The sequence below is a fragment of the Perognathus longimembris genome, chromosome 17 (genome assembly GCF_023159225.1).
Source record: "Perognathus longimembris pacificus isolate PPM17 chromosome 17, ASM2315922v1, whole genome shotgun sequence".
Classification (NCBI taxonomy): Eukaryota; Metazoa; Chordata; class Mammalia; order Rodentia; family Heteromyidae; genus Perognathus; species Perognathus longimembris.
In genome coordinates this window covers 47,341,100-47,367,520 of record NC_063177.1, presented here as the reverse complement: position 1 = coordinate 47,367,520, position 26,421 = coordinate 47,341,100, and the positions used below count along the sequence as shown (strand labels likewise).

General features: G+C 43.5%; 1 protein-coding gene across 5 annotated transcripts; it reads right to left on the bottom strand.

Annotated features, from left to right (window-relative positions):
- Window positions 1–1,895: 1,895 nt before the first annotated feature.
- Window positions 1,896–11,556, bottom strand: Amz2 (archaelysin family metallopeptidase 2). Of its 5 annotated transcripts, none has more exons than XM_048367142.1 (9): window positions 11,494–11,556; window positions 10,942–11,091; window positions 10,356–10,446; window positions 9,471–9,753; window positions 8,295–8,468; window positions 8,080–8,208; window positions 5,398–5,561; window positions 3,944–4,120; window positions 1,896–2,073 (listed from the first exon to the last, which is right to left on the bottom strand). In XM_048367142.1, the coding sequence occupies exons 4-9, from the start codon at window positions 9,751–9,753 to the stop codon at window positions 1,918–1,920; spliced, it is 1,083 nt and encodes a 360-aa protein (XP_048223099.1). In that variant the 5' UTR covers window positions 10,356–10,446; window positions 10,942–11,091; window positions 11,494–11,556; the 3' UTR covers window positions 1,896–1,917. The 5 variants fall into 5 exon arrangements, with proteins under 5 accessions (XP_048223099.1, XP_048223100.1, XP_048223096.1 ...); XM_048367143.1 differs by having other exon boundaries at window positions 10,946–11,091; XM_048367139.1 differs by lacking the exon at window positions 10,356–10,446 and having other exon boundaries at window positions 10,946–11,091.
- Between the last annotated feature and the right edge of the window lie 14,865 nt (window positions 11,557–26,421).

The following is a 26,421-nucleotide window of genomic DNA, read 5'->3' as shown; positions in this document are numbered from 1 at the left end:
CTCAGTGGAATACAATAGCTCAAAAGCTATGTATGTACGTTCATATAAGACTACTGTCGACATATTGTCTAATGTCGACATAACATTTAAAGCCCTAGGCGAATTTTCTTTGGCGTAGGCCACGTGGCTACTGTATATGTTCTTGGTACATTGTGTATTGTATATATGTCTACCTGACCTAGGGAAGGGAAAGAAAAACAGGGTGTAAGATATCACAAGAAATGTACTCACTGTCCTATTATGTAACTGTACCCCTTTTGCACAACACCTTGTCAAAAATAATTTTGTTTAATTAATAAATAAATTACAAAAAAAAGAGAATGTAGTACCTAAAGGAAATCATTCAGTATAGACTATGCTTCCCAACATACTGCATAAATAGCAGTGGTGAAAGAATTTTGGTTTCAAAGCACAAGGAAAAAGAAAAGAAGAAGAAAATGGGTTACCCTTAAATCTTACCCTGAAGATGGCAAAATGGAAAATGCTCTCAGCCTCAGCGCACAAGCATCCAGGAAAATGATATGCTCTCATCCCTGCACTTCCAGGACACAGTGATGGAGCAGAGGTGGTTTTCTTGTCTACAATTATCAGCCTGCTCGCCACCATGGCAACAACTGGCAGATGTCACTACCTGACAGGGAATCCCAGAGATACACTCACAGCACCCTCTCCCAGCCAAACACCTCACAGTGCAACCTGAGCAAGGCATTACGGGAACAAGCCTCAACCTTCTCTAAGCTGCAGACTAACAGCAGCACACAGAAACATACATACCGACCCAAGAACAGCTACAGCTCAGAATGGCAACACAACCTCCCCACCAAAGGTGCTGTAGGCCAAGTACCACTGTTATTTTTTTACTTATATTCTGTGTGTGTGTGTGTGCGCGCGCATGCGTGCGCATGTATGGGTGCATGCAGATACTAAACTCAGGGCCTCAAGCCCTTGCTTGGCATTTTTCTCTCAAAACTGACACACTACCACTTGAGCCACACCTTCACTTTTGGCTTTCCAGTAGTTGATTGGGAGATAAGAGTCTCTCAGGTATGTCTCCATGGGCTGGCTTTGGACCATAATGCTCAAATCTCAGCCTCCTGAGTAGCTAGGATTTCAAGTGTAAGCCACCAGAACCCAACTCTTCTGTTTCGTTTCGTTTTGTTGCCAGTCCTGGGCTTGAACTCAGGGCCTGAGCACTGTCCCTGGCTTCTTTTTGCTCAAGGCTAGCACTCTACCACTTGAGCCACAGCACCACTTCTGGCTTTTTCTTATGTATGTGGTGCTGAGGAATCAAACCCAGGGCTTCATGTATACGAGGTGAACACTTTATCACTAGGCCATATTCCCAGCCCACAACTCTTATAAATATTTTTGAGGGGGGGTGTCTCATACTCTAAGCTGCTAAAATCTGACACAAGCTACTGCTTTCTTTTTTTAGAGATAAGTTCATAAAAAGTAAAGAGATGAAAAGCACCCAAGCAGGTAGGAAATACAAAAAAAGAGGGGTACAGAAAGATCAGAGCCTCTGGAATTTCCTAATGGTGACTCAGCTGGGCCTCATGAGGGACAGCATCTCTTCTAAAAACAAAAGCAACCCCTGCAAGACTGTTGGTTTATTCCCTGGAACATATATACAGCTATTTTTAATGTATTTATTTACGTAGTAGCTATTACTAATCCTAGCTTTCTTGTGAGACGTAAACATTTTAAATTAGAAATGTTGTGTTTACTGCCCCAGACCAGGCTAGTAAAAATCAAAGAAATTTTACTATTCACAATGAGCCTCCTTTCAGTCCTGCTACTTAAAAGAAGGTTCTATTCTGTTACTGAGTCTTTGCACAGCATGGGCAAATGGTTTTTTTGTTTTTTTTCAATAAAAGGCTCCACCCAAATGAAAATAATATGCAAGGACTGATTTAATTACTCCTTATTTTGGAGAACAGCAAGGCATTTCATCACCCACTCTCTCCATTCCTTAAAGGCTTCCACTGGTTTCGGCATGCTCGGAGCATTCTCACAGCTGGGCTTCGAAGCTGACATGTCCGTACATTCGTCATCGAGCCACCTCACCAGTGCCTGGAAAGATAGAAAACACTCACATTTTCTTTGCTTATCTACCTACTATTTTTTTTTTTTTATAAAATTTTGTGCTGATATGAGAGCTTGAGCTCAGAGCCTGGATGCCATCCCTTAGCTTTTTTTTTTTTTTTTTTTTTTGCCAGTCCTGGGCCTTGGACTCAGGGCTTGAGCACTGTCCCTGGCTTCTTCCCGCTCAAGGCTAGCACTCTGCCACCTGAGCCACAGCGCCCCTTCTGGCTATTTTCCATATATGTGGTGCTGGGGAATCGAAACGAGAGCTTCATGTGTAGGAGGCAAGCGCTCTTGCCACTAGGCCATATTCCCAGCCCTAAATTACGGATTTTTTTTTTTTTTGGCCAGTCCTGGGGCTTGAACTCAGGGCCTGAGCACTGTCCCTGGCTTCTTTTTGCTCAAGGCTAGCACTCTGCCACTTGAGCCACAGCGCCACTTCTGGCCATTTTCTGTATATGTGGTGCTGGGGAATTGAACCCAGGGCCTCATGTACACGAGGCAAGCTCTCTTGCCACTAGGCCATATTCCCAGCCCTATCCCTTAGCTTTTGTGCTTAAGGCTAGTAGTGCTCTATCATGTGAGCCACAGCCCCACTTCAGCGTTTTTGGTGGTTAATTGGAGATAAGAGTCTCAGATGTTCCTGCTGGAGCTGGCCTTTAACCCAAAGCCTCAGATCTCAGCCTTCTAAGTAGCTAGGATTACAGGCATCAGCCATCCACATCCAGCTAAGCATCCACATTTTAGCAAATCACAGCACAATGCTGTCAGGTGACAAAAGAACACTAGCATCAATGATGTCCGCACCATGATCTGTATTAGCTCATGAAGACTCGGAGTTTGAGAAAGATTTCCATGAATAGAAAACAGCACTGGGCTGGGAATATGGCCTAGTGGTAGAGTGCTTGCCTTGTATACATGAAGCTTTGGTTCGAAACTTCAGCACTACATACATAGAAAAAAGCCAGAAGTGGGTAGAGTGCTAGCCTTGAGCAAAAAGAAGCCAGGGATAGTGCTCAGGCCCTGAGTTCAAGCCCCAGCACTGGCCAAACCCCCTGTCCCACCCCCCCCCCCAAAACCCAGCACTAATGACATATTGAATGAAATAGCATAGACTATATATATAGTTGCAAAAATATCAGAGGAAAAAGGACCAAAAGTAAATACACTATTCTTACTCTATTTGTTTTCAGATGCCAGGATAATAGTAGCTTTATTTCCTCAACTTATTATATACTCCCTAAGGCATTACACCATACTTTCAGTTTAATACACATATGAGTGGAGACAAAGGCTTGGAGGGACATGTATGCAAAGACACAAATGTACATTTTTTTTTTTCTGGTGGCAGTACTGTGGTTTGAACTTGGGACCTCACACTTGGCTAGGTAAATACTGTACTGCTGAACCAAACTTCCAGCCCTGGATGTACACATTTAAGTGCAGTCCACACATGCATACATATGCAGGTTACTTTTCCTTTTTTTTTCTTAAAGGAAATCATCCCCTCCTCTTAGTGGGCCTATTTAGAAAGATAAATCATAAACGCACATTTATATAACTTACAAAAATGAACTTTGCTATGCATATCAATATTTATTTTATTTTTGCAGTCAATATTTCCCGCCCTAAATAGATGAGAAATAAATGTCACCACTAGCCATTGAACTGTTAAGTGTGAGATAGAGTCAAGATGAAGTTTTTAAGGGAGGTGATTCTTTGCATTTTTTTTAAAAACCACAACTTCCTGCTTGTCCCTACAATGATTTCCTCTGATAAATCATCACCCCAAAGGACCTAATAGAACGTGTCAGTTTGCTCCTTAACCACTTCCCTCCTGTCAGCCCCCCAAATTTACCTTGTATCTTTCTACAACATTGAAGCCCAGAGCACACTGTAACTTGCGCAAGCAGATAGGGCAAAGGTTTAGAGGACGCCGATCGGCTTCTTCCAAGTGGTTAGAGCCTTGCATTAGGCAAGCAAGCCACTGGCAGTGTCTCATTCCAAATACGTGTCCAATCTCATGGGTTAAAGTCTGCAAGACATTCAACACTGTGGCATTACAGCACCATCATCAAGTTACACATCACTTTTCTTGCTTTTCCAAGAAATAGATTTATAGGAATTAACTCAGAGCTTTAGATCTCCAAAGCCTATACTAATCCATCATTTCCTAAATGTCCCAATGCCGTACTTGCTATCCTTCACATCCTCCGGACCAGGCTTTCTCCTCCTCTACTGCTGACATGTTGGATGGTTAACATCATCTGCAGGGAGCTGTCCTGGGTGTTGTGGGAAGCTTTCCAGCATTCCTGGCCTCTATCCATTAGGTGATAGCAGAACCTTCCCCAGCTGTGGCTACGGAAAATGTCTCCAGACAATGACAGATGACCTCAGGGTGGTAAACTCACCCTTGGTTGAGAACACTTAACTTTAGATCAGTGGGTCACTTATTACAGTTCAGATGCTAGGCCATTCCCCCCAGGCTCTGTCTGGAAGGAAGGGGCAGGGCTTGATCTGCATGGTAATGAGGAGACTCTGGGAACATACTCAGAACTTATCTAAGAGGCTTATTTCTCAAACCTCACCAAATAGTTCTGGGAAAAAGCAGAACATTTCAAGCTATGAAATAAAGGGGGGAGTTAGGGGAACAGGGTTTCCAAAGAGCTGCAGGATGTGTGTGAGGACTGATGTTAGGAAGCATCACTGAAGTTCTCCCAGAGAGGCCAAAACACAAAGGTTCTCCAACCTCCATGGAAAGGCGGTTTGCTCAGTGGTCATGGCAGCCTGAATGAGAATACTAGAATCCAAGAATGATTTACTGCGAGGACAAGGGAACAGCCCAAGTCTGCCAATGGCAGCAGGACCAAACCTTGCACCAGTATCGTTAACTTTGTTGTAAAAGCATTGGGTTAAAATTCTGTCTTTATTATTTCAATACAGCAATAGCAGTCAAAAGTATATAAATGATCCCGACTCTCTTATATACCTTAAAGACGCATAGTATATGCTTAAGCAATTAATATATCTCTCTCTCATTTATTTTCTTTAATGCTCTTGTAGTATTTCTTTTTTTTTTTTTTTTTTTTTTTTGGCCAGTCCTGGGCCTTGGACTCAGGGCCTGAGCACTGTCCCTGGCTTCTTCCCGCTCAAGGCTAGCACCCTGCCACCCGAGCCACAGCGCCCCTTCTGGCCGTTTTTCATATATGTGGTGCTGGGGAATCGAACCGAGAGCTTCATGTGTAGGAGGCAAGCGCTCTTGCCACTAGGCCATACTCCCAGCCCTTCTTGTAGTATTTCTAAACAACTTACCTTACAGGATCGAAGCAGCAACACACTAGTGATCTCAGGGACACAGTAGTTATTAAAGATAGAATAGTCACTGGAAGATACTCTCTTAGGCTTCTTCAGCTTCCCCTTATAGTGTGAGCTATAGAAATCATTGCCATACCTGGCAAAGCTGAATATCCCCACACCTGTGAAGAGGACAGCAACCACAGGTGGAGGGTGAGATTCCTGCAGGAAGGTACCTGCTAGAATATCTGCTCGGAGAGCACACCTCTGTACTATGTTCACAGCCACTGCTACACTTAGGACTTTCCCCCCAGATTTCCCTACCAGAATCTTCACCTGCTACCCGGTTTGCCTTCCTCTGTGAAACTTATGGTCAAAAATGAAAAAAAAAAAAAGTCCAGCCAAGTGCCAGTGGCTCACACCTGCATTTTTAGCTATTTGGCAGGGGGCGGGGGAGTGGGAGGAGCTGAGAATGGGGAGATCACCTTCTCAAAACCAGTCTAGGCAGAAAACTTCACTTCTTAACCCAATCACTGGATGTGAAAGTCTGGGCCTGTCATGGCAGGGGGAGTGGGAAACTGAGGTTAGGAGGATAGACGTTCCAGGCCAGGGCAGGAAGTCCAGAAGATGTCCTCTCCATCCAGGGGAGCTGGACAAGGTGGCGCATACCTGTGATCCTTGCAACTATGGGACGCCTAAGGTAGGAAGATTGCAGCCCAGGTGTGTGCCTGGGTGGGAAGGGAGTCCCTATTCTAAAAATAACGGGTGAAAAACAAGGCTAGAGGTGTGGCTCAGCAGTGAAGTGCTAACCTAGCCAAGTGCCATTCCCCCCTCAAAAAAACAGTGTGTGTTTTTTTTCAAAAGCACTCCAAATGGAATCATGAACACTAGTCCTATGAACATAGTCATGATTTTCACCTGCAGAAACACAACACACAGATCTCTGCTTCAAGCATGTCAGCAAGAGTTACAGGCTTCCTTTCATGTCCCACCCTAGGCCCTTGATATCTCAGAGTTATGTGCTTGGATCACTAATTTGGGCAATAGTCTCCCCCTTCCCCCTCACTCTTTTGTAAAGTACAGCACAATTCTATTTTGTGGCTGGTGTCCGGTGACCAGAATAAACACCCTGGTCACTGACTTCCTGTGTAGCATTTACAGTTCTATCTACCATCTCTGCCTGCTCAGAGAGCATAGCTTGCTGCATAACTCACTGTGGGAGACTGTTGTATAACTGGACTTGTTTACATTATCGCTTTTATTTATGCCACTCGTTCAGCTCTTTCTTTAATCATGCTCCATTTTGTTTCGCAGTGTTGAGGATGGAATCCAGAGCCCTGCTCGAGCTAACCAAGGGCTCTACCACTGCATTCTTAGCCCCTGGAACTTTTTTTTTTGTGGTAAGGAAATAAACTCAGAGGAAGTTTATCCAATTCAGTTTGATGCAGAAGAATGTTCTTCACCTCATTCTCAGAAAGTGAGAGGTGAGGGGCAAGAAAGTGGCCTAGTGGTAGAGTGCCTGCCTTGCATGCATGAAGCCCTGGGCTCCATTCTCAGCACCACATACACAGAAAAAGTCGGAAGTGGGTGCTGTGGCTCAAGTGGTAGAGTGCTAGCCTTGAGCAAAAAGAAGCCAGGGACAGTGCTCAGGCCCTGAGTTCAAGCCCCAGGACTGGGAGAGAGAGAGAGAGAGAGAGAGAGAGAGAGAGAGAGAGAGAGAGAGAGAGAGAGAGAGAGAGAGAGAGAGAGAGAGAGAGAGAGAGAGAGAGATTTAGGGAAAAATGCTATTCTGGAAATAAAGAAGAAAAAAAACCTACATTGAATCACATACTCCAGGTGACCTCCCCGGCCAAACAACTATGAGACTATATAACAGTATCATTAGCAAAAGTATGCCTTCTGTTTCCTACAAATAGATGACCATTTTACTAGTAATAAATGTTCCTCAATTTTAAAATGTCCATCTTTAAACTTAAAGGGGCTGGGAATGTGGCTTAGTGGTAGAGTGCTTGCCTAACATGCATGAAGCCCTGGGTTCCATTCCTCAGCACCACATAAAAGCCAGAAGTGGCACTGTGGCTCAAGTGGTAGAACACTAGACTCAAGCAAAAGAAGCTCATGGGTAGTGCCCAGGCCCTAAGTCTAAGCCCCAGGATTGGTGAGAAAAAAAGAAAACCAGGTCACCTGTGGTATGACAGTGCATCACTTCATCTCAGAGCACCTTTGCAATGTTACCAAGTCTCATCTTCTATCAAAAAATCTTTAAAAACTTACCCCCCTCTCAAAAAAAGTTGAAAAGAGATGTATCCTGGCCTCCTCAAGGATATAAGATAAATTACCTAGCAATATCTAGGTCAACAAACTAAATTTTCTTAAATTGGATCTGGGTGTTTTCTCTTAGCTTTTTCACTCAAGGTTGGTGCTCACCAAGAGAACATGTTGGTAAGGTCATGGCAGGGGAACTGCCTGTACGATTCACACGTGAAATAGATAACTTTACCTCAAGGTCACACAGGGAGAAACCCAGATCAGAGTCTCTGGAGAATCTACTTCCCATAATGGCATGAATGGCCCTTCATTGCAAATACCATACAGTTTTAAATATCAAAGCTATCACTGGCTAGAATGTCTCTTTTAATATCTTCAGATAGTCTCAGGTTGCAGAAGTTTCTACCATAAAGCAATGTCAAAAAAGAATACCATCTGTCCAAGACGCTTGTCCAAAGACAAAGTTCCAGGAATCTCTGGGGTAAAGATCTATCATCGTTACCCCAACAACACAGAAGGCATCTTCACGTTTCTTCTTTTTTAAGAACTTCAGGATATGGCCTATTCAAAAAGAAATGTATTATGTTTGCATACATCATACGTGAATTTCCTTTACTCAATTACAGCTGTAAAGGTGCTGCATTCACCTGAGTGAATCTGTAGGTTCTGTGTGTGATCATTGACTCGAAAGGAACACCTTGTGGCAGAAACAGACACGGGTTCTAGGAGTTTCACTGACAGGCCATAGAAAAATGCTTCACAGTAGCCCTTCAGCCATTTAATGTATTCTTCGCTGATAACTCTGGTGTTTGCCTGGGGTCCTATAATAGTGGAAAACATTTTAAGACTTTTCCAATGATCAAAATATCCAATCTTGCCTTCACTCTATGAACTGGTAATTTGACATTACAAATACAATAGTCTCTACGTTTTTCAACACACTTTTAATCAGTTACTGATGGCAAAATGTTCTTTTTTTTTTTTTTTTTTGCCAGTCCTGGCCTTGGACTCAGGGCCTGAGCACTGTCCCTGGCTTCTCTTTGCTCAAGGCTAACACTCTGCCATTTGAGTCACAGCGCCACTTCTGGCCGCTTTCCATATATGTGGTGCTGGGGAATCAAACCCAGGGCTTCATGTATATGAGGCAAGCACTCTTGACACTAGGCCATATTCCCAGCCCCAAAAATGTTCACTTTTAAGTCAGGTTAGTATGAAACTTCTTCAATGAACATCATAAGTGATCATAATATATGACAATATCACCAGGAAACCCTCCACTTTGGTATAATCATACACTAATGTAAAATACGTATAAATAGTAGATTGCTTGCCTAGCATGTACAAGATCCAAGATTCAATTTCCAACTCTAAAAAAAAATCATAATTTCCCACCTATAGCAGGTGTAATGGCATATGACTATGATCCAAGTACTTGGGAGGCTGAAGTAGGATCTCAAGTTTGAATCCAGCCTGGACTATAGTTCAAGGTGAGGCCTGAATGAACTATATAATAAGACCTTGCTGGGGCTGGGAATATGGCCTAGTGGCAAGAGTGCTTGCCTCATATACATGAAGCCTTTGGTTCGATTCCCTAGCACCACATATATAGAAAACGGCCAGAAGTGGCTCAAGTGGTAGAGTGCTAGCCTTGAGCATAAAGAAGCCAGGGACAGTGCTCAGGCCCTGAGTCTAAGGCCCAGGACTGGCAAAAAAAAAAAAAAAAAAAAAAAAAAAAAGACCTTGCTTCCACTTGAATCAGTGCAACAACCCGAAGGGTCTCTGACTACAACACCACTGCAAAAGCAAACCACGCAAAACCATACCTATAGACTGTATATAAATAGTATGCTTCTCTGGAGTCGGGGTCTTTCTGTAGGCATCACTGAAAAACTGTTCAAAGTCTTGGGGAACCTCAGGGTGAGAGATAATCCAGTCTGACTGTGTTTGTAAGGTAATGGGTTTAAAGAGATCACTGGCTGGCTGGCAAGCTTCATTCATTAAGCGTTGTTCCCCAGCATCTAGTTTCTCATACTGTGACACAAGCACTGGGTTCTTTGAGATGAGGGCTGTTTTTAGTGTCTGTTCAGAGTGCCGAAATACATGCATCTGCAAAAAAAAAAAAAGATAAAAATGCATATCCACATTGGAGACTTTCACCCATTCGCTAGACACATTTCTCATTTCTCCCTAGACTGGTATGACCGACTGCTAAATGTCTTAGAATAGTCACATTTAGAGTGGTTTCTCTACTTCCAGTGTCCTTGGGACATTATCCAGGGCATTGAAAACCATTAAATCCATTCCTTATACAGAATTTGTTTCTCTTATAAAAATGAGTGGTAAGCCAAGGTGCTAGTGCACACCTTAATTCCAGTTCTCAGAAGGCAGAAACAGGGTTATCATGAGTTTAAGACCAGCCTGGTCTACACTGTGTGACTGTCTCAAAAATCAAACCAAAGAAACAAACAGAACCTAATGGTGTCCTAATATCTGATGTTGCTCTGTCATTTGGGTAATAACTGTCATGTGACTTACTAGAAGCACATGAAATAAACTCATTGTTTCCAATGTGACTCAAAGATATGCAATGTCAAACATAAAGAGAAGTCATCTAAGTACCCACTTCTGTAATTTAGCTGCAGGCTGACAAGTTGAAAGCCACCTCAGGCATGACACTTTGGGGATGTCTAATCAAAAGCCAGACTCACAATGACAGTTGTCTTCCATTCACTTTCTGTTCCTATGTAGAGCTTTCATCCTTCAGTTGGGTGGATCCAACAGATATGTAAGACCAGGAGGCTGAGTTGGAAAAGGAAACAATTGAATAGCTCTGTCTCCATCCTATCAGATTTTCTGATTATCTAGTTTTTCAGTTTAGTGACGTGAGAACTGACAGGAGAAGTTAAGCTGATGTTTATTCTCCGGATCAATTGAAGTTCTAATTTGCATACAGAATCATCCTCACTACTACATATTTGGTGTCAACTCTGACCTTTTTTTTTTTTTTTTTTTTTTTTTGGTACTGGTTAATATGGCTTGAATTCAGGGCCTCACACTCCTGATGGGCTTTCTCTGCTCAAAACTGGTACTCTACCATTTGAGCCACAGGTTCCACTTCCAGCTTTTTGCTGGTTAACTGGAAATAAGAGTCTCACGGATTTGTCTGCCTGGCTGGCTTTGAACTTTAATCCAACCCTCTGTTCTCAGCCTCCTTAGTATAGGCAAGAGCCTATAAGGCAGGGCGAAATCTCATTTCTACGGGATAGTAATATTAAGCGAACTCTTCTAGTCTACCTACCTTTATAAAGGAGGAAGGCTCCATCGACGTTTTTCCCTTACAGGGGCTAGCATATTCTGAAAAGTGTTGCGGAGGGCTCTGATTTTGGAAAGGCAGTGTGGAAGGTCAGGAGGCCTGCATGTCCAGGTCTCATTCGGGTGGAGACGCTGAAGGAGAGGGGCAGAAGAGACAACATAGGGTCACCACAGTGGTTATGTCCTAAAATCAGAAATATCTCAGCGAACAGGCACTGGCCACCCTCGCTGGTTGCCCATAGCAACTCGCACGCCGGGCTCAGCCCAGTACAGGCGTGTCCCAGTCCCAGCGTGTGGTGGGATGGGTTGGGCCTCTCCTGGGACTCTCGGTTGGCCTTCTCTCCCCTCCAGAGACCTTATAAACTAAGGCCGGGCCTGGCTCCGGGTGACACCCCGCCCCCTCAATCATCGCAGCTTCCGACGCGGCCACTCCTCCCACATCCTCATTCCTCCCCGTCGACGGCGACCGCTCCTACCCCCCGCCCCGTCCTCTCCAACTGGGCTGTCCTACCCTGACAGACTCATTGCACCAACCTCACCCGGACAGTCCTCGCCTGGGCGCCTCCCTCCCGCTACCAGCCTCCTCCCGCCTCCCGCGGCCGCCCCTGCGCGCGTGCGCTCCTCTGGCCCCGCCCACAGGAGCCCTGCCGGCTTTAGCCCCGCCCCCTCACTCGGGATGCGTTTATTGGTCCAGCGCCTCGCCGCTGTTTTGGCCCCGCCCCCAAGGGCCCCGCCCCGTTCGGGTCACGCCTCCTCGCCACGCTCGGTGACGCGCGGCCGCTGCGGCCGGCGGGGAGCTCGAATTCGCGGCTTCCCGGAGCGGCTGGTTGGCGGGAGGGCGACCAGGTACCGAAACCGTCCCGGTCCCCGCCTTCTTCCCCGCTGGCCCCGGAGGAGGCACCGCGGCCCGTCCCCGTCCCCTCCTTCTTCCCCCGCTGTCCCCGGAAGAGGCGCCGCGGCCCGCCCCCCCGTCCCCGCCTTTTCCCCCGCTTGCCCGAGAGGGGGCGCCGCGGCCCGGGTTCCCGTCCGCCGCGCGGAGTTCCCGGGCCGCTGGGACCCAGCCACCTGCGGCGGAGGCCGCGTTTCCCTTTGGGCCCGCCGGGACTGCCTGCCGGCCGTGGTTCTGCAAAGCGCCAGACTTGAGTTCGTGTAACCACCGCATCCAAAATAGGTCATGGGAGACCGCGGGTTGACGCCGAGCGGGCCCCTTCATTTGTCTAGGGATCTGCACGCGCCGGCGCTGTGGATGAGCTGTGCAGGTCCGTGGCCTGTCAGGCAGGCCTGCACCCTCCGGCCTCGGGGTGCCCGGGAAGACAAGCTCTGACCCCAGGGAATCCTTCACCCCTGAGAAGTTGAGCGAATCAAAGCACAGGATACCGCAAAACACACACACACACACACACACACACACACACACACACACACACACACACACACACACACACACCCTGTACAGCCCCTCAGGCACGAGTTTCAGACACTGTGATTGGACCAGGCCAGCCATACTCAGCCTTTGAAGTTATAGAACTGTAGGGGCTTTCAAGCAAGTCTACACCCCACACACCCTTCTAACCTCCTTCCCGTTCTTCCTTTCCAACCCCATTCCTTCTCCTCCACAAGTTTCTTACCAAGCAACCATGAGGAAGCCCTGTTCTCTATTAAAAACCTGTTTTCCCTATACCTACCTTTGCCCCATGGTTTTCTTCCAAGACTTGATCTTAAGGAACATCTTACTTTATTTCTCTCTGGAGCCCATTTTTCTCTCTTAAATCTCCCGTGAAAATATTACTATTTTGTCACATAGCTGGGGCATGCCTATCATCCTAGCTACTATGGAGTTTGAAATCTGAAGGTTCACAGGGAAAGTGAGAGGGAGTCTGAGAGATTCCATCTCCAAAATAACCAGCCAAAAGCAGGAAGGGTTCAAGTGGTGGAGCATGAGCCTAAGGCACTGACACTATTGTTCTGACACTGCAAAGCAACCACCAGTACTCTGAGGTCAAGACAATTTGCCATAGTTATTTCCTTATCCTAATTCTCCTTCTTAGTCTTCAGGAATGTACGCAGATGATTTCTGAATGACTTCAACACTTTTCATATTTTTACCTCCTCTACTCTTAACCAGCCCCTCTCCTTAGAAGATGTTAACTTTGTATATTTGATCTTTTCGCCTCCTAAGATCACCCAGCCTCTTACTTGTCTACCCTTCTAGATGTCTGAAACCTTCGAATTTTCTTTCTTTGATTACAGTGCCTTGAATCCATTCTCCACTAAAACGTTTCATTCTGTAACTGTTCTCAAAGTCTCATATTGAGAGCACAGATACATCCTTTTACAACTTTTGAGAACTAGCAAAGAACTTACACTAGCTTGTTGACCTGTCTCCCAAGAGCCCTTTGGCCTAAGGGTGGAGATTGCTTCAACCCTAGAACCTCTATACTAGCCTTTGACCTGCTACAATTACTTAACCTCTTAATTGTCTTTACTTTGCAAGATAGAAATGGTAATAGCACAGACCCTATAGGATTCCAGGGAACAAATGAATTCTTTGGACATAGTGCCCTTTGATTGAATGATTGATCCCTACCTTCCTGAGGGGTCCTTTGCCTCAGTTGTTATTTCCTTTTCAGTAAACTCTCCCTAACATTACCCCTCACAACAAAACTCTTCTGTGTGCTTAGTGTCTAGTGCATACTGCTATCATTTTCCTTACTGTAAGGATTATAACCTATTTCATTCCTGATGTCCTTACACTACTGTGAGAGGTTAAGGACAATTACTTTTTTTCCAGGTAGGTACCTGATAAAGGATAGTCATTAGGATTTTTTTTTTTTAATTGTAGATAGGGCCTCACCATGTAGCCCAAGCTGACCCGGAACCCATAATCCTCCTGCCTCAGCTTCCCAAGTGCTAGGATTACAGGCATATTCTACCATATCCATTTTCGTTGAATTCAATATTTTTGTATTCATTAATAAAAATTCTTCATACATTCCTATCTGGACAGTGAACTTTGTGATTGTTCAAAAATGTTCTGTATGGATTCAAAGTACCTAATATATATATTTTTTGCCAGTCCTGGGACTTGAACTCAGAGCCTGGGCACTGTCCCTGAGCTTCTTTTGCTAAGGCTAGCTCTCTACCACTTGAGCTTCCAGCTCAAGTGTCACTTCCAGCTTCTTCTGTATATGTGGTACTGAGGAATCAAACCCAGGGCTTCATGCATGCTAGAAGGCACGCCCCGACCAGAGGAGCCAAGAAAGGAAAGGGCTGACAGACCGCCTGCACCCAGCCCTCCCTCAGGGGAGGACAATCAGACACGTCTGGGAGTCAAGTCGGTGCAAGATCTTGTTTATTGAGGAAGTACATACAGCTAAGTTGGGCACAGGAGCCAATCAGGTCAAAGATCAGCAGGAAGGGGAGGGGTGTAAGGGCGGAAAGGGGGGACGGGAGGGGCATCACAGCCCACAGAACCGCCTCTGGGTTCATTGTTAGGCGCCATCTTAGCCACACGTGGCCCCAGGACTGAGAAACAGGTGGGGCCAGCTGGTTGACTTCCGGGCGTGTCCCACAACCACTAAGCCACGTTCCCAGTCCCCCTAATATTTTTTTAAATTCTCCTTTTAAACCTTAATACTTAGGATTTTTTAAACTTTAAAAAAAATAAAGGAAAATGTGTTCTGTATTTGTATAATGTAAATATATGTGTGTATATATATATGGCATATATGTGACACATACACAAAAACATACACACATTACTGGGTTAGAGATGTAAATGCTCTTAGAGCACTTGCCTAGGATTCACAAGGCCCTGGGGTTGGTCCCTTGCACCATGAAACAACAAGAAGAAAATGAGTGTATATGCAAATGATCCACCATTTAAAAAGAAAAATTCATAATAAGAAGAATCTAGAAGCAAGGAAGAAATGCAACATATATGGCAGATGAAGGATTTACAAATAGCTTTTACATATCAAAAGGGAACAAGTAAAAAATAGTCACTGAAACAGATTATTTGAATGATTAACAGAACAGTGTTCAACTTTACTAATAAAATGAAACCCAATCCAGAACTCTTTCCTTACCTACCAAATTTGCAAAGCTTTTTTCAAACAATTTCAAGCTTATAGAAAAGTGACAAAAAGAAGATGTAAAGAATCCCATGTAATCTTAACCCAGTTACTAACATTTTACCTTATTTGCTCTAAGGTAAAAATCAGTCTCTCTCTTTCTCTCTCTCTCTTTCTTTTCCCTGAACCACTTGAGAGTAAGTTGCACACATGATATTTCCTAGAACCAAGCATATTATCAGAGGTAGCCAGAGCACCATTAAAACATGAGTTTCCAGTGATATCTGAAACTCCTAACATCACTGGGTTTATTCTAGCTTTCCCTTTTATCATATTTTTGATACCTTTTCCAGTAATAAGAAGCCTGGCTCTCACTGCCCTGTGTTAGAATATGTACTAAAAGTAATTTCAAATTGCTAATCCATACCCTTGCAGACAAACAGTCCTGCCAATTATTACTCCACAGCAATTATTTATGGATCTTTTTAACCAGAGAATATATATTAAAATACTTTGCTCAAAATACTAAATTGAGATTATCTGTCTCATCCATAATGTACCTTTTAATGTAGTACTTGTATTAATAAGATATGATTAGGGATGGGTTTGTTTGGTTTTTTTTTTGGTGTGTGTTTTGCATTCTGTTTTTAGTATTTTCCTTTGACCTTGTTATTGCTTGCTTTTTCTTTCTCCCTTTCTTTCCCTCTCCCTCCTTCCCTCCCTCTCCTGTCTCTTCCTTTCTTTCCTTCTCTCTCCCTCCTTTCTTTCCTTCCCTTTCTCTCTCTTTCTCCCTCCCTCCCTCCTTCCCTCTCTCCCTCCTTTTTATTGCATAATACATTAACACAGTTATTAAAAGGTTTGTTTTTGTTGTGTTTTATTTTTTGATGGTAATGGGGTTAAAACTCAGGACTCACACTTGGTCCTCTGTCCTTTCTAGATTATTCTCTGTTACCCACTTTCTTCCATCCCCTTTCAACCACTCCTTAATCTACATCTGAGTTTTGTTTACCCTGACCTGCTACTAATTATTCACTAAGATTAGCCATCAAGCTATCATTGCTCTTCGTAGTTCATTGATTATATTTATAAACATTAAGCATATGTAAATACTACACGTACTGTTTTCCAAAGTACTGAAAGGATAATAAAAAGTAACAGTCTCCACCCTACAGACCAATTTCCTAGGCTTAAGCTCTCAGTTGCTGGGCTGTTTTCCCTAATATTTACCTCCATATTTCAAAACAGTATGTATAGTGAGATATCTTAATCTGTAAATTTGTAGGGAGCATATATTGATCTGTCCTCGACTCCTGTGACACCTCACATTTCCTATTCCTCTTGGTGTTGTTATATCACAAGTTTTGGTTGAATCTAGTCAGTATTTATATCATAATGATTACACATTGATCACTATGTTGAACCACATGTTGTACTGTACCCATGTTTCTTTGTTGTAGGCCTCTTTATGTTTTACCTGGAGTTTATAATAGTTTCATTTCTGTGATTTGATTTCTTTTCAAAATGGAGTACAATTTATTTACCTGTTTTATGGTTACCTCCTCCACGATTCTCTACTTTAAAAAAAAAAATGCTTCATCATGTCTGTTACACTTACGTTATTGTTTTCTACGTAGCCCAAGCACTGTGGTTTCATTTTTCTGTTACAATCCAGTCTGGTCTTCTGCAGTCCTGCTTCACAGCAATCCCCTGGAAGATAACCTTACTCATCTCCTGTTTCTTACATTTGTAACTTCCGTGTCTTCCTCTTTCTTACCTTACTCCTTTGGCTTTAGTAGCACATCCCCCAGAACTTTCTAGAATAAAAGCATATAGAAATAGTTTGAAATCTGGCATCTCTGAAAATGTTTTCATACTTAGATAGGAGTTTCCCTGAGTGGCTATGAAATTCTAGGTTAAAAATCATTTCCATTCAGAATTGTAAAATATTTGTTCCAGTTCCTTTTTTTATAATTTATTTATTAATTAAACAATTTTTTGACAAGGTGTTGTGCAAAAGGGGTACAGTTACATAGTAGGGCAATGTGTACATTTCTTGTGATATCTTATACCCTGTTTTTCTTTCCCTTCCCTAGGTCAGATAGACATATATACAATACACAATGTACCAAGAACATATTCCAGTTCCTTCTGACCTCTATTGTTGCTACTGAAAAATTAATACTATTTTGTCTCTTGGTCCTTGGTATGTCACATACTATTTTTAGGAAGATACGAAGGTCTCCTTTTTGTCCTTAGAATAGAAAAGACTTACCCTTAACTGAGACTTTTTTCCTATTCATCTTGTAGTTCACTTAGTAGGCTATCTTATGACTTTCTTCTCTTTTCTTTACTTTTTTTTTTTGTCAGGGTCTTGCTATACAGGTCAGACTGGCCTAGAACTCATGATCCTTCTACTGGGATTCAAGGCATATCTACCATGACCTTCTTAGCCCTTTAATCTTGAGATTCTTATCGTTCCATTTGGAGAAATTTGCTTGTAGTGTTTCTTTGATAATTTCCTTTCCTCTACTTTCACTAAATGGTGGGCTTTCAGGATCCTCTAATGTTCTTAGTTTTTCCTTTTACATTTTCCCATCTACTATTTTCTTAAGTTTTCATCAATTATTTTCTTTCATTTAAACATTTATTTTACAATATTCCGTATCTAAATAGCCCAGAGTCCTTCCTATCACCAACGTTTATTTGGCATCTTTACTGTTTATGTCTTCCCCAAAATTCACTTGTTAAAACTTAATCCCCAATGTAATTTTATTGGAGGGGACCTTTTGGGAGTGGGGATTGACTAGGCCATGACAGTGGAGCCCTAGTGAATGGGAGTTGTGCTTTTTTTTTTAAAAAGAGAGCCCAGAGAACTAGCTTATTCTTTTTACCACATGAGGAAGAGAAGAGGCATTGCCTATGAACCACAAAGTAGGCCCTGACAAGATGCCAAATCTGTCAACACCTCCAGAACTGTGATCAATTTCTGATTCCAAGCTATCCAGCCTGTGGTATTTTATTATAGTACCCTGAACCGACTAAGACATGTCCTTTCTCATTTTATGGGTCAAATATCTTATCTGTCTTTGGATAGTACCCATACTGCCTTTGAAGTGTTGTTCTGCTGTTTCCTGTTGGTGTGTGTGTGTGTGTGTGTGTGTGTGTGTGTGTGTGTGTGTGTGTGTGTGTGTTATAACATCGCACCAATCCCTGGAGATCCTTGGCTCTCTGTTAATATTTCAGTTGGAAGCATAGAAAGCTGGTGAACAAATCAGTGTACATGAATTGGGGACTGTTCCCTAGGGTTTTCATCTCCCCTTTCCTCCTCATTCACTGAGAAGAGCCTCCCCAATGTCTGAACCTGATTCTCCTCTCTGTGGGCACCCTAGATTTCCTAGGTAAGGATCATTTCCTAACTGTACATGTTCTAGAAGCAGGGTGCAGTTGGAAGTTTAAGAGTCCTACAAATGTGTGCAAATTCTGAATGTTTAACTCCCTGCTTTCCATTTCTATTCCCTAACCCTTTTTTTTTGTCCAGTCCTGGGCCTTGGACTCAGGGCCTGAGCACTGTCCCTGGCTTCTTCCCGCTCAAGGCCAGCACTCTGCCACTTGAGCCACAGCGCCGCTTCTGGCCGTTTTCTGTATATGTGGTGCTGGAATCGAACCTAGGGCCTCGGGTATCCGAGGCAGGCACTCTTGCCACTAGGCTATATCCCCAGCCCCCTAACCCATTTTAACATGAATCCATATCTGCTCTGACTTTCTGTCAGCCCTTAGTTGATGTTAACTGCCAGAAGGCAGTAACAAGTGGGAAATTTGGGGTCACAGACTCCTTCCGAAGGAAGGAGAGCAGCCCAGAGAGTGGAAGGAGCTTAGGGGAGGAGCCTGCAGTCCAGGGAACAGAGCCCTGGAGCCAGATGGGAAAAGGATAGTGGGGAAATGGAAAAGGAACCTGTGATTCAATTATGCTCTGCCCAAAGGAGCTGGAACCAAGCCGTCTTCTTGCCCTGCAGATCCTCTAAGATCCAGAGCTCTCTCCCAGTAGGAACTGAACAACCCTGTGCAAATGAACTCAAGCACCCAGTTACCCTAAGAAAGGTGGTTTCTAGGGAAAACACATTCTTTGTTCCAAACAGCCAACATACAAATAATCTTTTGGACCATGTCCTGCTTGTAAACGGAGACCCAATTCTTCTATAATGGGCCAGCTCTGGTAGTGCCAAGGGAGAAAGGCCATTAGCAAAATGAAAAAGCAAGAAATCGTTCAGTCCATTAGGTTAACAGAAGATTTTTCTATGCTTTATTATTTATGATTTGTGACCTCAGTTTCTGTTTCCTGGAACAAATGTTATGATTCTGCTTCAGCTTCTGTTTACTGGAGCAATCAGATGCTATCAACAGGCAAGCTACAGATTGCTAGGCAGCCAGCAAAGCCTTCAGTGCTGTGGCCTCTTTTGTAATCTTTGATGTCTTATGGGGCAAGTTGTTTTCTGTACTCAGTTTCCAAAACCTACCACAGTTTGATGTGTGTGAATATGTGTGCGCATATACACATGTCTGTTTGTGGTATCTATATAATATCAACCTATCTAAGACCATATGTATTCTATACCATACAGTACATCTGTGAATCCACTAAACACAAAGGATTGAGCAAAGGCAGACTTTCATTTTCACTTTAGGACTCCGGAGTTGTGAGCATTTAGGAAGACGCGGGTGGGAGCTGGGAGATAGGCTTTAGGAAGAAAGTCCTAGTGGTCTCAGTGACCACGGAGGACCTGTGATCTCCCCACCACTGCTTCGGGACCACAGTAGGGTCTCCTGCTCTGTAGTTGTATCTCAAGTTTTCAGTTTTCCTTTTGTGTTCCCCTTTCTGAGTCTCTAAATGGGGCCAGCAGCTTGAATGAGACACACAAACGAAAGAGGAAGTGTGTCTGCACTAACCAAACGTAAAATAACCACCCACTCCATCAGTGACCTCTGTGGAAATATTGTCCTCAGTGTCCTTAGAGACTTACTGGGGGAGGAAGGGACAGCTGCTGCCCAGAGCCAGCCAGCTTCCTTTTGGCCTGGTAGTGAGGAGCTAGAGAGACAGGTGGCATCTTCCTGGAGGTAGAAGGAAATTAGTCAGAGCCAGGGCTTCTGATCGGACTGAGCCAGGAAAGGCAGTCTAGCCTTGGGTGCCCCTCAAGGGTTCTTCTATAAGCTTGAAACACACACACACACACACACACACACACACACACACACACACACACACACAGCCAGTGTGCTGGTGGCCCAGGCTGTGTTAGATGATGGAGCCACCATGAGCCATGGGCCTAGTTCTATCTTCAAAACAGCCAGCACCTCCTCACTGAACACCTGTGTCCCCCTTCTTCCTGGCAAACCTAGGCACAGCGCTGGCAGGTCCCCCAGAGCCCTGTGGCAAATGACGGAAATGAGTGTGGTGTAGAGGAAAGCAGAAAACAGTGTCACCAGTGACATTAGCGTGGTATTGAAACGCGTATTTCTTGTGCAGTATGAACATTTCTGTTTTAATCAGCACAATGGAAGGAACTAGTAAGACATCATAGAGAAGGACTGAAAGGAAGGCAGAAAACCACAGCCACGCCAGGCCCTCCTACCCAGAAATAACCATATGAACGCTGGCTGGACTTTGCAACTTTTTCTGGTGTACATTTTTCACCAGAATTGAGACAATAAAGGAGTCCAAAATCATACATCTGACTTTTCTAGTTTTTATTCTGGAAAGAATGCTCTGTGTATAATGGTGTTCATATCAGCATTGTTTATAATTATGAAGCTTGAAAATGAATCAGTACATGTTGCTAAAGAAAGTGAAATAGATGTTTATAATCTCACAATAAAATATTATACAGTCCATCAGAAGGAGGTGTTTCATACTTTTACTTATTAATATGGAAGGATATATCTAAGATCTTGCTGAATTTTTAAAGTTTCAAAACAGCATATAAATTTTATATTTATATGAAAATATAGGTAAAAAGCGTCTACCAAAGCATCTCTCTAAAAGGTGGACTTTCTGTGTTTATTTTTTATATATCTTAGTACTACTTATAAATCTTGTGCAGTGAACATTTACTAGTTTTATATTTTATGTTCATATTTTATGTTATATTTATAGTTATATGTCTTTGGGAAGGTAAGGGGTGCACAGAAATAGAGGAATGAAGAGTGAACAAATGAGCAGTGATACTCACTAGACACTTGCAAATGAACTATACAACTTGTGGATGGACACAGGAGGGAAAAACAGAGAGAACAAGGGAAGGGATGATGTCCAAAAAGAAATGTACTCCTCACCTGACTTATGTAACTGAAACTCCTCTGTGTATCACCTTTATAATAACAATACAAAAATTAAAATAAACTATTCACTTTGAAAAAAATATATGAAGCTCTATTGATAGATATAAAAACATACTCATTATATAGTGAGTGAAAATGATTTACAAAACATACTCAGCATGATGCCATTCTTGTATTTTATAATTTTGCATATAAATGCACATCTTTTAAATAAAAAATTCCAATGCAAAAATATATAAACCTGTATAATTGATATGTAAATGTACACACAAATTTTATGCATATGTATAAACACACTGAAAACATGACTTAAAATGGCAAAGAATTTACCAAACCAGCTCAAGCCCTGAGTTCAATCTCTAACATTGCTCCCCAAAAATGAAAGTTTAAAAATTAGTTGTCTGGTGTCTTTCTGTAAGTGACAATTAGGTTATACTTTAAATAATGATGACATCTCCATTACCAGAGAATCACCCTGGCAGGAATCACCCCTGGCATCAGTATTCTCTCTGCCAGTAACCCTCCCCTTCCTCCTGCTCCTCCTCCTTCTCCTCCTCCCTCTTTTGTGGGACATGAGGCTTGAACTCAGGGCTGGGGTATGGTCCTTGAACAATTTTGCTCAAGGCTAGGGCTCTATCATTTTGAGCCACAGCCACTTCCAGTTTGTGAGTGGCTCATTGTTGATAAGAGCCTTACAGGGACATTTCTGCCCCAGCTAGCTTCCAACACAATCCTCAAATCTCAGCCTCCTGAGTAGCTAGGATTATAGGTGTGAGCCACTGGTGGCCAGCTTCCCCTGCTTTCCTGGGTCACTGTGGTCCCAGACTCCCAGCCAGCGGGCCAGGCACCTAAAGGGCGCCCTGCGGGCACGAGGTACAGCTAGCTATGTTCTTGTTGGGTGGGAGCTCTATGCGTAGTAAACCCTCCTACTTCCTGGTATTCCCGAGGCTCAGGCTGGAGTGCCCCAGAGAGAGCTCTAGGCTGTGGTCAGTGGGTTCTTGAACTTGGGTTCTAAAGTCCTTCCACTTCCTCAGTGGCTCATCTCCAGTAAAATACTTCACATCCCAAACACTTAGTGTCTTTACTCCCAAAATGGGGACAAGAAGCTCTTCCCCTCTGAGTTCCTGAGCAAAGACATGGGAACAGCCGCCTGTGCTCTCATAGCAGTGACAACAACACGGCAAACTCCTGAAGCCCTGATCTCCATCAGGTTTGGCAATGAGCGCTTGTGACATATCCTGGAGGCTGGACATGGACACACTAACACATTGGTCACAGATTCTAATTATGGGAATGTTCTCCGACAAAACATGAGATTGATATGAGTCACTTGGCGGTGGTTGAACTCTTGAGGCAACAATGCAGGAATGATCTGATATACTCTATTTGAATGAACATAAAGCAATGATGTTTAGTCATTTGCATTTCCAGTTTTAGCCCTACAGATCCTTGCTTCTGACATAGCCACTGGTAAAAATAGCTTCCCTTTTACTCCTTGGCTTTATGTGTGTGCCTAGACTGGGGCTTAAACTCAGGGCTTTGTGCTCTGCTGTCTTAACTTTTTCACTCCAGACTGTTACTTTACAACTTGAGCTACAGTCCCACATGCAGATTTTTGCTGGTTTATTAGAGATAAGAGTCTCATCAGATCTCAGGCTTTCTGAGTTGCTAGGGTTATAGGATGAACTATTAGTGTGGGCACTCCTTTACTCCTTTTACAGTATTTACCCCTGGCCAGAGTTCCTATTTTACATACACACCTCTGTTGATTTAGGATCTGGTCTGCAGCCTAGGTAAAATATGTTAAATGGTATCACAAATAACTTCGACCCTCTCATAAAACTCATGCAGAAGCGCATTCTGCATAATGCATAATGCAAGTGGCTGTTAAGTGACTTTGGAAATGCTTAGGATGTTATGAAAGGCCTTGGGTGGGAGAAGGCTTGATGATGTCACTTGATCTCAAGGCTGAATATTTCTTTCTCCTCAATATTTGGATTTTCTTATCTGGAATCTCCTTGAGCTTGTTTTCTGAACTATCAAGCTATTTGTGAACATTGCAAGCTCTTCTAGTGTGTTTAGGAAGCCATGGGCTTGAGTCCCAGCTGTACTCCTTTCTGGCCATGTGAGCCAGGACAGAGGGTTCCAAAACCTTTCTAGGTCTGTTTCTTTACCTCTGAAACTGAACTACAGGGCTGTTATAAGGATTACATAAGATAGAGTAAGCACTCATGAAGTGCTATGTATTCTCATCGTGTACTTAGACTCTGAAGAAATGCATTCTGCATTGCTGTAGTAAAAATCCAGAAAAATCAAGTGCACTGGTTGGACTGAGAAACACAGTTTAAATTCATTTATTTATTTACTCATTCATTCATTTATTTGCCAATCCTGGGGCTTGAACTCAGGGCCTGAGCACTGTCCCTGGCTTCTTTTTGCTCAAGGCCAGCACTCTGCCACTTGAGCCACAGCGCCACTGAGAAACACACTTATTGCCATTGAGCATCACCTGGGATTGACCAACCAGGGAAAGAGTGGACCAGCCTGGCATTAATTACTCAAGATACCAGAGAGAATGATGTAGAGACTCCCCAGTGCTATTTGATGGAGTTGTCACATCACTCCTCTAAGGATACATGCATGCAAAGGCACAAGAAACCAAACCATAGCAAGTGTTGTTGGTAAATACGGGGAAATAGTTGAGAGATCTTCATGTTCCTACCACTCACAGCTTTGCTGGTTCCTCTTTCTCCAAATCACACACAGGTGTAGCAAGAAGTCAGCCATTTGGCATTCAGGAAGAGGGCCCTCAGCAGGACCTGACCACCCTGGTACCCTGATCTTGGACTTCACAGCCTCTTCCCACCAGTCTATGTGATGCTGTTATAGCCACTAGATCAGAATAAGAGCCCTGCTAAGTTCATAACCAGTCCTGGAAACTGGTATTCACTGGCCCATGTTTGTCTGTTTGCCCAATCCCCTTAACTGATGGGCACATTCTTAAGATACGTCACAAGAGAAGACAAGAAGTGTTTTGGTAAATATGCTTTTCTTAGACTCCTGTCACAATCAAGTCTTGCTGAACAGCCTTTCTGACTTAAGGTGACTTTGTATATTTCTTTCTTCTGATCCATGTCTGCTAAAATCTGTCTTTCCAGGTGGGGTTGGCAGACCCTACACAGGGTTCCCAGTTATATATATATTATAGATAAACAATAAGGAATTTGGTTAGCAAAAAAACATGTCCCAAATATTTCATGGGATATACCTATACTAAAACAATTTTTAGCTCATCTGAAATTTTAATAGAACAGACATCCTGAATTACTTTTTTTTATAAAAATTTTTTTGCTTATTTTGGGGGTGCTTGAGATTGGTCTCGGGGCCTTGTACATGCTAAGCAGGTAGTCTGGGCTGGGGATATGGCCTAGCGGCAAGAGTACTTGGCTTGTATACATGAAGCCCTGGGTTCAATTCCCCAGCACCACATATACAGAAAACAGCCAGAAGTGGCGCTGTGGCTCAAGTGGCAAAGTGCTAGCCTTGAGCAAAAAAAGAAGCCAGGGACAGTGCTCAGGCCCTGAGTCCAAGCCCCACGACTGGACAAAAAAAAAAAAAAAAAAAAAAAGCAGGTAGTCTACTACTGAGCTACATCACCAGCCCAGCATCCATAGTTTTCTTAGCATAATCTGGCAGCCTTATCTGTAAAGGAAAACTTACTTCTCTATTTCCAATTTTTTGTGGTGATAATTTCATTATTGCTCACACAACCTATACTCAATTCTGAGACTATAAGGCATATCATTCTATGTGCAAAAAGGCACACGCCACACAAATAACAAATATGTCCCCATGCAAGGCCTAGTGCTGGGTGACTGGGGAACAGTAAAATACAAGCCCTGACTTCATTATGCTTACAGTATAAAACATACAGAACACCAAGGGAAGCACATGCAGTACTCAAGGGCCAGGAGAAAGGTGCTCCATGTGCAAGTCCAAGGAAGTGTACTAGTCAGCTTCACACTGTTATGACAACAAACCTGAGATGATTAAAATGCTCACCTCACCAGCCAGGAAAAAGAAAAAGAGAAAGACTGGGCTGGAGGCATGGCTCAGATAGCGGAGAACCAGCCAGTGAGCAAAAGCAAGTGTCAGCAGGTTTGAGACCCAGTCTCAGACTTAAAAAAAAAAGTAAAAGATATCTGATAATCACAGTTCAAAGCCAGCCTAGGCAGAAAAGACCATGAGACTCTGATGTCCAGTTAATCAGCAAGATGATGGAAGTGGAGCTGTGGCTCAAATGGTAGGACAGTAGCCTTGAGGGAAAAAGCTAAGGGCGAATATTCTGGCAGTGAGTTCAAGCTCCAGTACTCTCTCTAGTGAGAGAGTGAGAAAAAAAAGAGAGGGAGAGAGAGAGATTGCTGAGAAAATCAAGTTCTGAAAAGTAAACTTATTCTCATACTTTTCAGTTAAAAAAAATTAACACCCTGAGCTCTCAAGTCACATCTGCTGATTATCATGTGTCTTGTAGAAGCTAAAAGCTCAGGGTTGGTGATGGAGCTCAGTAGTAGAGGAGGTGCTTACTAAGCACAATGTCTAGAGTTCCATCCCAGCACTATCAATAAAACCAGCAAACTCAAATGTGACTCTGTTTTCTCAAATATAAAATGTAGCCCAGGGCTGGGAATAAAATGTAGCCCAAATTGCTTCATTTCATTCCAACCACATCCCTTTTTGTCTTGAAGACTTAAGGAAGATAAGTACATGTGTACACCCCGTCTCCCTCCCCAGTGAGCTGTGTCTCCAGATATTGATGCCCCTGTAGAATCAGGCTGCTTAACATATGGAGCATGAGAGGAGGCACTGTGCTAGATCTGGATCAAGCCTCAAGAAAGCTTGGTGGGGGCTGGGGATATAGCCTAGTGGCAAGAGTGCCTGCCTCGGATTCACGAGGCCCTAGGTTCGATTCCCCAGCACCACATATACAGAAAACGGCCAGAAGCGGCGCTGTGGCTCAAGTGGCAGAGTGCTAGCCTTGAGGGGGAAGAAGCCAGGG

Coding starts and splice junctions, on each gene's coding strand:
- Amz2 (XM_048367139.1), bottom strand. CDS start 10,969: ATGGAGCCTTCCTCCTTTATAAAG. Junction 8,209..8,294: donor GAACCTACAGATTCACTCAG/GTGAATGCAGCA, acceptor CTTTTTGAATAG/GCCATATCCTGAAGTTCTTA. Junction 2,074..3,943: donor ATGTTGTAGAAAGATACAAG/GTAAATTTGGGG, acceptor CTATCTTTCCAG/GCACTGGTGAGGTGGCTCGA.